Genomic DNA, 14242 nt, shown 5'->3' on the forward strand with positions numbered 1-14242 from the left:
GTGAACAAGGGAAAGTTCTTACTAGTCAGAAGTAGAATCACAACTACAAGGAAGACTACTCATAAGAGATTATATAGACAACAAGTGATGCTCAAACTACTCTCTACTACTCATTCTCAGCTACTCATTACTATCCTGCTAACTCTCTCAGTTACTCCCCCAATGATATTTCCATACATAACAAGAGTAGTAAAAATTTCTCTAATGCGACTTCAAGTAATAATTGAAGACAAACTATCATGCGATTAATACAAACTTTGTTACAAAAGGAAGAAAATGACCTATTGAGTATTGTAATAAATGTCTTAATGGAGTCATCAGAAAAAGAGAATGTGACCCATGGATTGTACAATAGCTCAACTATTATTTAAGTATAAACACAATAGACAATGATTTTATACATTCAAAACAGAAGGAAATATGGTTCCCATGAGACCATCTTAAAGAAACTTATAGAAGATAGCTACACACACTGGGGCCTTTGGGAAGGTCGTGGGAAGAAGGAGGGAGAGGATCATTAAAAATAACTCATGAATACTAGGTTTAATATCTGGGTGATAAAATAATCTGTACAGCATACAGCCAACCCCCATGACACAAGTTTACCTATATAACAAACCTGCACTTGTACCCCTGAACTTAAAAAAAGGAATTGATGTAAATATACAATGAATAGAAATGATAGATAAAAGGACGATTTTAAGAAAAGAACCCATTTAAATGTAGAACTATGACTAAACAATTATAGGATTTACAGTTAAGTGTTATAAAATGTAATAATGGAGCAATAGTAGTATAGCAAACAGAAATTAGGAGATGATAGGAACTGGTAGAGAGAAGGAGAGGTAGGAGTGGGTGTGTACTGATTTCCTTATATTCTTCCTGGGTGGGGGGCTAACAGACCCTGTTCCTAGCTGATAAACCAAGTTATAGAGGAATAAATATATTTTAAGGGTACAAAGGTAACAACTAGATTAAGCACAATAAAACCAAGCAAAAAATCCTATGGTAGAGTAGATTAAGGAAGTAGAACTACACTTATCTCTTCATAATTTATAGCAAGGAGTTAATAAATTTTATCTAAATAGTTAAAAATTGTTCAAAAATTTTGCCAACTCACCAATCTATACTCTATGCAATACATATTTTCTCCTAATTTGAAAAATCATTATCGTTTCTCTTCTCCATGATTATTTGAGGAGTACCAGGATGGTCCTGAGATCACATTTGCCAGTTCCTCTTAGCATATTTTGATAATCTTCATCTAGTTCTAGCGACCTGAACTTATTTAAAGCAGCCAGGGACAATAATCTTGATTTCACTGTATTCATGTTTTATTCCTATCAATTTAGTTGGTTTAATGATTTTAATCTCTCTTCTTCCTTCCCATCAATGCACCAATCCAATCAACATTTATTCAGCTTTTACTGTGAGTCAGATGCTAGGCAAGGATGTTGGCTAGCTAGAAATAAGAGGCAGACAAGCTCTTGCCCTCAAAATGTTCACAGTCTAGTGAGAGGAAGACAAAAACTAATATGAATAAATTATTTTAATATCAGGAGCACCCATGCCTCAATCAAAGATAAATCTGTGAATGATTCCAGAAAGGCTCTATGGAGAAAGTAGCATTTCAGTTGGGACTTGAAGAATGAGTAGGTCTTTAACAGGCATGGGAAAAAACAAAGAGCATTCCAGGTACAGAAAGCAAAATAAGCAGACACAGAAAGAAAGATGATCATTTTGTTTTGACTGTAATTTGAATATACTGGAAAGAGGGGCAGAGGTGGCCTTAGAGATTGTACTCTGGGTTGAAGATAGAGTCCAAGCCTTTGAGTGACTTTGTAAGTACCAATAGGTGCCCCTTGAGTCTAGCAGCATCACATTTAGGTTTGAACCTTCACCATAAGACATCAACGCTCCATGATACCTGCCCTCTTTTCTTTGCCCTCAGACAACATGCCAGGTTGCCAAGAAGCACTCCAGTTGAGAATTGGATTGATGACCCCAGTGAATAGCACATAGCCCTGCCCAGTTCTTGCAGGCTATAGGCTGCCCACTCCTGGTCCCAATACAGGTCTCTCAGGGGGTGCTTCTCAGTTCCTCTTTTGCTATATCTCACCTTCATCTCCAGGGCCTCTGGCACCTTCTTGCCTTCCCAAGCCCAACTCCGCTTGGTGAAATAGTTGACAGTGGCAAATTCAATCAGTGCAGAAAATACAAAGGCATAACAGACGGCTATGAACCAGTCCATGGCCGTCGCATATGCCACTTTAGGTAAGGAATTTCTGGCACTGATACTCAAGGTGGTCATGGTAAGCACAGTGGTGACACCTGAGGAGAGGAAAGATGAGAACCAGTTGCAACTGGAAGACATTGAGAGCTTATCGATGAAATCACTAATTTCCTATTTGAAAGGAGAAGCTTTACCCCACTCAAAATGGCCCTTTTAAAATAAAATAAAAATTTAAAAAAACACCGGACTATCAAATCTGCTGGGTCCACCTAGTAACCAGCCCATCCCAATTGGCAGAAGACTATATAGGCATCTGCAATGGATTACATTTAATTGTTGTCCTCTAGCTTCTGCTTAAACATTTCCATTAAAGAGCAGGTAGTCCATTTCATTGTAAGAGAGCATTTTAATTAGAAAAAAAAAACTAGCTCACGAACTGAAATCTGGCTTCTTCTAGCTACTGGTCCACAGACCGATCTTGGAGTGTCTTCTGTAGCCATGCAAGGGAAAAAAAATCTGCTCCTTACTCTCCAGAACAGACCTTCAGAGACCTAAAAAGGGTGATGGCTCCTTGCGAAACTGCTCATCTTCAGAATGAACATGGAGATTCAAGTTCACCTCATGAACTCCTTTTCTTGTTTACTTCCTTCCCTAACCTATTTTTTTTTCTTTTTTTTTTTTTTCTTTTTTCTGAATAGCCCAGAACTGAGCCTAAGACTCAGGACATTGTCGGAATTCAGTAAGATGCTTACTTCCTTAATTTTGGACAGTCTTCTGATAATGCAGCAAACTATTGTGGAAAGTGGTTCTGTAGCTGCGTCACACCCTAGGTCCCTATTGGGCTTTGTGAACGATGAAAACTATTCCGAAATCTGTTTCTTGTGAGTTTTTGCCAAATCCAAGCTTGTCTTTAGATCAATTGATTCTTTTTTGGGGGGAGTGTTATTCTAAATTCAAGGCTTTATTTACATTTAAATTATATTTTACATTTTTTCTAATCTTTTCATATTTTAGATATGCATGTGAATATATATATATAATATAAAATTGTGATTAACGGTATAAGCTTTAGAGTCAGAATGAACTAGGCTGAAAACTGAGCAACCTCACCTACTAGTAATATGACCTTGAATAAGGTGTTTTACCCCAGAAAGCCTCAGTTTATCATGTGTAAAAGGGGGGTAATAACACCAGATAATACAGAGATTTGTTAGGGATTGAAGATTATGTATATATATATATACATATACATAAAGTCTATAGTATAATACCTGACACAGAGTAATCATTCCATAAATAGTAGCTTCTATAATTAACATGACTATTGTCTTTACTGTTGTTAGAACAATAGTGTTGTCATACTATATAATTAATTATAATAGTATAAGTATAATCAATGTTAACAACAATATTATCATAATAATTTTACAATTGCTAGCGACGTTTTTCTAGTCTCAATGAGTACTACACTAGAAGTTAGATGTTCTGAGTGCTCCCACTTACTTGATTTATATCTTAGGCAATTTCTTTATTCTCTCTGTGCCTCCATTTTGCCCATCTATGAATATTCCCTACTGTCTCTGTCCCCCAGGATTTTGATAAAGCAGTAGATGTACAAAGTCATTCAAACTTGAGGAAGGGGAAATGGTCAGAATGTCTTTCTGAGCGTTGGCATGCTGAAGAGGATGGAGAAAGTGAGCCTCCTTAGCCTGGGTCAAGTGGGGCATGGAATGAATTTCTAATGAGGTGAAAGAGGCTATATGCGAAATCAAGCAGAGAAGGCACTGTGTCCATTAACTTTACCCAGAGGGTCAGCCATGTGTGCTGAAGCCTCTGGGGCTTCCTTTTCTATCTTGGTCTGCTGTAGTACCTTACTTATATATTTGCTATATAAATGAAAATCCAGACTGCAAAAGACTCCGTACAATTTCAACAGAAATACCCTAAAGGAGTACCTTTGCACCAACTAGGCAGGGAGTCATCAAGGCTGATTAGCCGAAACACATTTTACGCCATGTGAGGAATCTGCCACATAGCTAATACTTATTAACAAACTCTCTGAATCTGTAACCTGGTAATCTCTGAGAATGGATCCAGGCCTTGAAAACCTTCAGATCATACCAACCAAGTAGTTACTTAATGGGAGAAACAAGCTACTTTATTAACGGTTATTAGCAAATGCAGTTGTCCACTCTGACACATTCATAGCAGTGTGCTGCTAGTGCTTAGATGGAGAGAACTGTATTGCAACATAAGTGTTTCTGTGCCGTATCTCAGTAGAGATTTTTGGAGCTCTAGTCTCTAGGGCTTAATTAAAACTGTCAACTTTTTGAAAGCTCTTAGCTAGTCAGAGCTGGTAGGGCCCTCAATCAAGCCTTTGGTACGCTTCATGGATGGACAAAGAGATTCTTGGCATTTTAAAAGATATTCAGCCTGTCACCAGTGCTTCTCTTTCAAGACTAGAAAACATTTCTGAAAAGGCTTAGGTAGAACTGACTGTCCTCCCTCGTCTCCTTTGAGCACTTCTAGTGCACTTACGTGATGACATGTGTCTCTTATACCAAACCACATCTGTGATGAGTGGAAAGGACTTTAATTCTCAGGCACAGCCAAGTAGCCCACTGTACCACATTTGTTCCCATCAGAGTTAATAATGTTCTTTTCTTACGGTAATTATTAAATATATTATTATTATTATTAATGTAGCTCTTATTGTCTTCTTTTCTCCAACATTGCTAACTGTTTTGTGCCTTATACAGAGTTAAGTCCTAAAGATAAAAAATTTAGATATTTCAGACCACAGCATTCAAAATGAGCACCCATTCTCCCTCCCCTTAGGAGATAATCAGAATTAATCACATTTCATATATCTGTTTACCTCAGACACTACCACAAGGGCAAGGATATTTGTTAATTCACTTTCAGTCAGGCTTAATTCTGTTTTACAAAGTCCTATCTGACCTTATCACCCATATACTTATGAACCCTTTATCGCAAACCCTTCTTACTGCCCAACTCTGCTACTGTATAACTGGTGAGTCCACCTATTTTCTCACCCTCTTCTCTGAATGCATAACCCCCTTTTGGTCTTAACTGAAACCTGACTCTCCTCTTGAATACACTGTTTTGGTTCTCAAAATGTGGTTGATAATTCAGAATCAAGAGCTCAAGAAGTGGAATCCATATTTTCTTTGATGTCTAGCGCTTCTTAGACCATTACCGGATCACAGTGTTGTTGTAACCTGTGCTCTTTTGAGACATCTACCATCTGGTGATACCCCTTTCTGCCCTTTCTCATACGTATCATCTATAGAACATTCCCATCTCCCCAAAGGTTCCTTTGTGCCCATGCCATCCCCTCCTTGGTCTTAGGTAACCACTGATGTGCTTTCATTTTCTATGGATTAGATTTTTCTCTTAGAGTTTCGTATAAATATTTTACAGTATGTACTCACTTGTGTCTGGCTTCCTCCACTCAGCATATTTTTAGGTTCATTCATGTTGTTGCATCTATCTATGGCTCGTTCCTGTTAATTTCACAGCAGCATTCCATTGTATTGATATTACCTAATTTGTTTATTCATTCACCCAGTAATGGGTATCTGGATTGTTTCCAGTGTTCAACTATTGTGAATAAAGATACTGGGATGATTTACATATAAGTCTGGGTGAGTATATGCTTTCATTTCTCTTGGTTAATACCTAAAGAATGGAACTACAAGATTATATAGTAAGCATATATTTAACTTTATATGGCATTGCCAAACTGTTTTCTAAAGTAATTTTACCATTTAACATTCCCAGTAGATTTATGAGAGTTTCAGTCAGCATGCATCCTTGACTTAAGAAATAAAATATAATATAATAACTTTAGGCCGGGCGTGGTGGCTCCTGCCTGGAATCCCAGCCCTTTGGGAGGCTGAGCCGGGTGGATCACAAGGTCAGGAGTTTGAGACCAGCCTGGCCAACATGGTGAAACCCCATCTCAACTAAAAATACAAAAATTAACCAGGCATGGTGGCACACGCCTGTAGTCCCAGCTACTCGGGAGGCTGAGGCAGGAGAATTGCTTGAATCCAGGAGGCAGAGGTTGCAATGAGCCGAGATAGCACCACTGCACTCCAGCCTGGGCAACAGGGCGAGACCCGCCTCAAAAAATAAAATAAAATAAATAACGTTAATTGATACTTTAACACTTTTCTCTGACAGTGAAAGTCCTTGGAACATTTTATTTCCATATACCCCCATCTCAACAGATATATATTACATTATGTTCTAGTATTTTATTCTAAATGTATTGTTTAACCAATAAGCCACTGTTACCATTTCATACATTCAGTGCTTATTTTAGCCATTCTAGTATTTAAAGTGATGTCTCCATGAGGTTTTAGTTTACATTTCCCTAATTTAAAAAAAGATGATGTTAAGGATCCTTTTACATGATTATGGGCAGTTGTATATATTCTTCGGTGAAGTATCTGTTTACATCTTTTGCCCATTTTAAAAATTGGATTCTTTGTCCTTTTATTATTGAATTTTAGGAGCTTTTTATATTTTCAGAATATATAAATATTTCAAAATATATATTTTTTAGGTCTGCACAGATATAGTGTGCTTTATCTCAGGATATGGTTTGCCATTTCATTATCTTAATGTTATCCTTTGATGAGCAGAAATTTTTAATTTTGATGAAGTCCAATTTATTAGTTCTTTTCCTTATTGTTATTATGTTTTTGTGAACTAAAGAATTTCTGTCTACCAAAGGGTGCACAGATATTGCCTTATATTTTCTTCTAAGATAATCATATTTTTAACTTTTATACTTAAATCCATGATCAATCTCAAATTAATTCTCTGCAGTGCCATCTTTATCATAAATCAAGTTTCCATATATATGGCTGTATTTTAGGCTTTCTTATTTTCTTTAAAAATCTTTTGAGACAGGGTCTCACTCTGTCACCCAGGCTGGAGTGCAGTGGCATGATCATGGCTCATGGCAGCCTCAACCTCCCAGGCCCAAGCAATCCTCTCACCTCAGCCTCCCAAGTATCTGGGACCACAGGGATGTGCCACCACGTCTGGCTAATTAAAAAGAAAAAATTTAAGATGAGGTCTCCCTATGTTTCCCAGGCTGGTCTTGAACTCCTAGGCTCAAGCAGTACTCCCATTTCAGCCTCTTAAAGTGCTGGGATTACAGGCATGAGCTGCCACTCCCGGTCTGTCTACTTTGTTCTTTTTTAGAAGGATATATTGGCTATTCTTGCTTTTTTTCTTACATAAACAATTCTGCAATCATTTTTTATATAAACATTTTAACATGCAGGTTCTCACATCAATGCAATTAATGTAAATATAAATTCTAAATTAATGTGAGGCCAAGTTTGAATTAGCAAATGAATTATCAAGGAATCTCATATTTCACACAAAGCCCAGGCCAAAAGAAACATGCTTCTTTATTGTCTCTCTGCACTAGTAAGTGTATTTTTCTAGTACTCCCTTGCATTGAAAGCGTAACTCTTCAATGATATTGAATTCATGGGAAGTGTCCTTGTATTAATTTCCTTTGGTTTATGTAACAAATTATCAAAAATTTAGTTGCCTAAAACAATTAAATGACTTCTTACAATTCTTGATGCTAGAAGGCTGAAATTAGTTTCACTGGTCCAGTGTCAAGGTGTCAGCAGGGTTGCACTCCCTCTGGAGGCTCTAAAGGAATAATCTATTACCTTTTTCAGCTTCTAGAGCTGTATGACGGATTCCTTCACTCATGATCCCCTTCCTCTTTCTTCAAATCCGACAGCAGAGCATGTTCAAATCTTTCCTCCTTCTGTCATCACATTGCTTTCTCCTCCATAGTCAAATCTCCTTCTGCCTGATTCTTATAAGGATACTGTGATTGCATTTAGGCCCCATTCCAGATAATTCAGAATAATCTCTCCATCTCGAGATCTTTTATTTAATCACAACTACAAAGTTATTTTTGCTGTATAGGTCACACTCCCAAGTTCCAGGGACTAGAATATGGGTATCTTTGGGGACCGTTATTCTGCCTACCACAATCTTAGTTGTAAATGCCTTTCTTTAAAAAGTCAAACTCTTGTTTACCAAGACCAGGAGTCCATCTGCTTATCTTCCTGCCATAACAGTACAGTTAATGGGATTGACACTCAATTTTCAGTTTCTTCTTTCATTTGGGCCCCTGTGTATTTCCTTTAATTTCTTTTAAGCTCACGTTAAGACATTAGCTTAAAAGAATGGTTTCGGCCGGGTGCTGTGGCTCACACCTGTAATCCCAGCACTTTGGGAGGCTGAGATGGGCGGATCATCTAAAGTCAGGAGTTGGAGACCAGCCTGGCCAACATGTTGAAACCCTGTCTCTACTAAAAATACAAAAAAAAAAAAAAAATAGCCAGGCGTGGTGGTGGGTGCCTGTAATCCCAGCTACTCGGGAGGCTGAGGCAGGAGAATCGCTTGAACCTGAGAGGCGGGGGGTTGCAGTGAGCCGAGAACGCTCTATTGAACTCCAGCCTGGGCAACAAGAGTGAAACTCTGTCTCAAAAAAAAAAAGAAAGAAAGGAAGGAAGGAAGGAAGAAGGAAGGAAAAATGAAAAAGAATGGTTTCTATGTTTTATCTAGCTTTTCTAGGATTTTATAAAGGAAGCTTTTTCAGGGTATCTAGTTTGTTACATTTCCCAAAGTGAGCATATTTAACCCGCTCTCATACAGCTTCTGTTCCCTCCACTTCACTAGAACTGTTCTTCTCAAGATCCCTAACAGCCAAGTATATCACAATACCCAACAGACAGTTTCTGTCTGCATCTCATGTAAACTCAGTACAGTTCAACCCACATGAGTATTCTCTGCTTCTTGAAATACTCTCCTCACATGACTTCCATGATATCACATCCTTTTGATTATTCTTTCTTTTTCCTACTTTACAGGTCACTATTTCTCTTTCTCCACTGCTATCTCCTACAATACCTGACCTACAATGCTACTTCTTCCAAAACATAATTTACTTTTTATTTCACTTCCCAGTAAAACTTCAGGATATTGGTAGAAACACCTTCTGTGTGGATACCAAGTACACTCAAGTATATGCCTCAAAGGTATCATTGCCATGGAGGCAGTTTAGTAGCTGAAAAAATTAATATTTATCTCCGACAGTGGGAAAAATAGGCAGGAAATGTTTTATATGTTTTAAGTCTGTGAGGAAAAAGTGCTAATGATATGCAAATGTCTTCCTAGACATCAGTATACTCATGATGAAGAAAATGGCTTTGATCGTGGGTACTATTAAGAAATCCTTTAAACTTTGTGTGGCCTTTACACAATATCAGATAACTCATACTTTCAAAAAGGCTAGAGAAGAAGCCACAAAGTCAAACACTCATACAAAAAAAGCAGATCTTAACAAAGCCCCAATCCAATACTCTGTTCAGACAGCTTGGTTTCTAACCCTTTAACTTCTCCACTCTATGCACTAAATTCCTCTCTTTTTTACTAAAGGATAATTCCCTCTCCAGCTTTTGGGGCAAGCAGGACTAAAATGGGAAGCATTTCAGTATCTTACTGGTCCAACAGTCTTCTTATTCTAACTTCCTCCTTAAGAATTCAGTCGTCTAAAACCCCATGGTCTGATGATTCAGTTACTCCTGCTAGGCACAGGAATTTCTCCCATTCTCTCCAGGAGCCATTCTTCCACCTTTCTCACCTCCACTGTGACTCTGCATGATAAGACTTTCCCTTACGCTCCATAAATTATCACTCACCAAAGACTGTACGGGCAGGAACAGACTCTCTGTTGAGCCAGAACGACACTTGTGACAGAATGACAGTCATGATACATGGCAAGTAGGTCTGGATCACAAAGTAGCCAATTTTTCGCTTGAGATGGAAGTGGGTTGTCATGACGACATATTCTCCTAAAGAGAGAGTAAAATTAGGCAGTATGTAGCTACATAAACATTGCTAAATCAAGTTGGGCCCCAATTCAATTCACAAAGCTCTTTAATCTTATATTCAATATTCCAGCATCTCCCAAGTTCATATAACTAGAGCCCTTTAATAATCACAAAATAGTGTGTTTTTTGTGTGTGTGTGAAAAAACAATGCTATCAGTGTACCAATACGGCTTGCTCAGAACAATTTTGACACAATTCATTCAAGTAAATTAATGTTCTCATTTAAATAATAATAAAATAAAAATCTCTTCTACAGCACTTGCTATGTGATAGGCACTCATTTAGCACTTTAACATTATAAAATATTTAATCTTCACAGGAGCCCTATGAGGTAGGTACTATTGTTATCCTCATTTTATAGCTCAAGAAACTGAGGCAAGGAGAGATGGAGCAACTTGCATAAGGTTACACAGCTAGTAATTAGTAAAGCCCAAAGTCAAGCCCAGGTAGGTTGTCCGCAGTTTATGCTTTTTAACCATTATGCTCCGCTGTTCTAATGTACTTACTTGGTTAGACCCAAAAGTTCACATAGCAGAATGTGGACTGACCTACGTTATCCCACTCCTAAAATAAGAGTGAGCACTTACTGCACTTTTACTGTGTGCCAAAATATTTTCTGAGTGTTTGTGGATTGTTAACTTTATATCCTCCTAACAGTTCTGTGAGATAGGTACTAATAATTACCCCATATTGCTAAATGTATTAGTCAATTCTCCCTCTTACTGGATTTGTCAGCAGCATTTTATGCAGTTGATCCTTCTTCCCTCTTGTAATCACTCTCTTCACAGACCCTCTAGGCCATGATGCTTTTCTGGTTTCTCTCGTACTTCACAGACCATTCCTCCTAAGTCTCCTTTGCTGTTCCTTTTAATTTCTAAACACTGGAGGATGTCAAAGCTCTGTACTTGCACTTCTTTTTTCTGTCTCACTCAGACACTGGCAATTCTCATCCAGCCTGTGTCTTTAATACCTTAAACTCTAATAACTCCCCAATGTATAACTTCTACCTGGGCTTCCTACTTGTTATGGGTTGAACTGTGTCCCTCAAAAAGATATGCTGAAGCCTTAGCCCCTGTTACCGCAGACCGTGGCCTTGTTTGGAAATAGTGTTATTGCAGATGTAGTTAGTTAAGATGAGGTCATGCCGTACTGGAGTAGGGTGGGCCCCTCATCCAACACGACTAGTGTCCTTAGAAGAGAACACCATGTGAAAACACAGACACACAGGGAGAAGGATACGTAAAAAGCAGGCAGAGGGCTGGGTGCGGTGGCTCAAGCCTGCCTGTAATCCCAGCACTTTGGGAGGCCAAGGCGGGCAGATTACGAGGTCAGGAGATCGAGACCATCCTGGCTAACACGGTGAAACCCCATCTCTACTAAAAATACAAAATATTAGCCGGGTGTGGTGGCGGGCACCTGTAGTCCCAGCTACTAGGGAGGCTGAGGCAGGAGAATGGCGTGAACCCAGGAGGCAGAGCTGGCAGTGAGCCAAGGTCGCGCCACTGCACTCCAACCTGGGCAACAGGTGAGACTCTGTCTCAAAAAAAAAAAAAAAAAAAAAAAAGCAAAAAACAAGCAGAGGTTGGACTGGTGCAGCTGCAAGCCAAGGAATGCCAAAGATTACAGCCACCACAAGAAACTAGGGAGAGGCAAGGGACAGATTTTTCCCCTCAGAATCTCTAGAAAGAACTAACCTTCTTGATGCTTTGATTTGAGACTTCTAGCCTTAACTGTGAGACACATTTCTGTTAAGTTGCACAGTTTGTGGTACTTTATTATAGGAGCCTTAAGATTCTCTACTCAACTCTAAGATTTATATATTAGACATCACTACTTGGGGATCTAATAGGCATCTTGACTTAACATGAAAAATCAAGATTTTGGTTTTCACTCTCCCCATCCCCAACACCCATTCAAAATGGCTCCCCCAAGAGACTTTCCACTGACTTCTCAACCCCACCGTGTTCTGTTGCTCTCTCTCACTTGCTCTCCTTCCCTCCCTCCTTTCTGTCTCACATTTACACACACACACATAACACACACAAAATCAATCAATCAGCCAACTCTTCCAGTTCTTTCTCCAAAATATTTCCATAATTTGACCACTTCTCACCACTTCTACTGCTACCACCCTGGTCTAAGCCACCATCATGTCTCACCTAGAGTACTATAATAGCTTTCTAACTGGTCTGCTTGCTCTGTCCTTGACTCCTCTTCAATGCATTCATAGTACAGCTGCCAGAAATTATCTTATTAAAACGTAAGTCAGATCTTGTCTGTCTTCTGTTCAAAACTATCCAATGGTTTACCATCTCTCAAAGAGTAAAAGCCAGATTCCCCAAAATAGTCCCCAAAGACCCTTGCGATATGCCTGCTCTAATAGCACTCTTATCAGAGCTTCTTATTTTTCACCTCTCTTCCTCCACCCACATTTGGTTTTGGCAGGATTCCCAAATGAGGCAATTTCCCACTTTTCTACTCTACCCACTCCCTTGTACCTAAACCTAGGAAGCACCATCTGGTCATCCAAGGCTCAATATACAACCCTTATTGAATATGTATTCACATCTTAGCTTGTTTATGTGAACACAAAAAATACAAGTAGGCTTATTTTTAATTTAGCAAATTGAAAATTACAACTTTGGAGTTCCCATCTCTTTTCTTTCTCTCTGCTTCTTTTTTTCAATTCTTTTCTTTCTTTCTCTTATCTTCTGTCTGTGTGCATCTCTACTTCTTTCTGTCCTTTCCCTTTCCTTCACTCTCTCCCCGCTGAGAAGGCATTGGGGATTTGTTTTTCATGAGAGTTGGACTTTGATGAGCTTATGCAATTCTCCCTCTTTACCATCTCACATTTCCAAACGCTACCTATTAATCCTATCTCTGATCATGTGAAATATTTAATATATAAAAGATGTAATAAATATTCATAAATTAATTACATTCTGTGGATCTAAAAGGCAAAGCAAATGGACTTTTCAAAAGATTACCAAATTAACCATTTGTTTTGAATAACTGACTCAAAATGGTTGAACACATTGATTTTCCTCAATCCTCTGCTTTTCTATACTTCTTTCTTTCTCATTCTGTCTTGTTGTCTGTCTTCTGAAGAGGTGAAAGGAATTCTCTTTAGTAAGAACTGACACCTAGGTTGCGAAGATTTCCCTGGTTTCTGTCCCTGTATTGGAGGCTATCCGGGTCCAGTGTGAAACTGTCAAAGGGACAATGGAAAGACACTTTTGTATATTCACGAGTATTCACAACTTAGATCATTTCTATGGGTGGAACTTACAAGTGGACTTTTAGAAAGCTTAGCAAATTAATTTATTATGTCAATTAACTTAATCAGTTTTCTTAAACACAACTCTGATATTTTCCATCTCTATATATCTTCTTCTCTGCCAAAGAGAGAACTGAAACTTTAATCAAATTGGAAGATTTTCACAATTCCCTCCATCCCGCCTCCACCCTTTTGTCCCAGCTTATTAAGCTCATTATGTACCACCTGTGTTGTGTGTGTTGTATATGAAATATTCAAGGGTACAATGTAAAACACACAATGCATATGTATTCATAAATTAGTTATTATCTATGTATCAGAAACGCAGAACAGTTTAGCTAAATAATGTTTTACGTAACCGACTATATTTTCCTGAAGTGGATTTGTTAGATTCTCTCCCTCCTTGCCGCTATTGCTGTGTCTCTCTGCCTTTCTTATTATGAAGGATGGCCCTTTAAGTGATTTGGGGGAATTTTCTCCTGCCTTTGCACTTCAGCCTATTAAACTCCATCTGTGTTAAATATGAAATATTTGATAATAGAATGTAAAACACATTCACAACTTAGCTATTTTCTAAGGTTTTGAAACACACAGAGGATTTTTTAGCTTGGCAAATTAACTCATCATAAAAAAGTAAGTGGATATATTTTCTTAAATCTATCTTGGGTATTTTTCCCTCTCTCTATCTCTACTCCTTGCTCTTTATCTTGCCTCCTGTTTTCTTTTTATCTCCATCTCTCTGATTTTTCTTTATGTCCTGTTTTATGC

The 14242-nt window shown here is 38.3% G+C and overlaps 1 protein-coding gene across 1 annotated transcript in view; it reads right to left on the reverse strand.

Moving 5' to 3' along the window:
- GABRA3 (gamma-aminobutyric acid type A receptor subunit alpha3) overlaps positions 1–14242 on the reverse strand; it is a 261093-nt gene that overhangs the window by 14643 nt on the left and 232208 nt on the right. Inside the window, exons 8-9 of the mRNA XM_003804517.5 lie at positions 10006–10158; positions 2120–2331 (exon numbers count right to left, since the gene is read on the reverse strand). Coding sequence (XP_003804565.1) covers positions 2120–2331; positions 10006–10158 — 365 coding nt within the window. The remainder of the gene's footprint in view (positions 1–2119; positions 2332–10005; positions 10159–14242) is intronic.

Source organism: Pan paniscus, chromosome X (assembly GCF_029289425.2).
Source record: "Pan paniscus chromosome X, NHGRI_mPanPan1-v2.0_pri, whole genome shotgun sequence".
In the NCBI taxonomy this organism is placed as follows: Eukaryota; Metazoa; Chordata; class Mammalia; order Primates; family Hominidae; genus Pan; species Pan paniscus.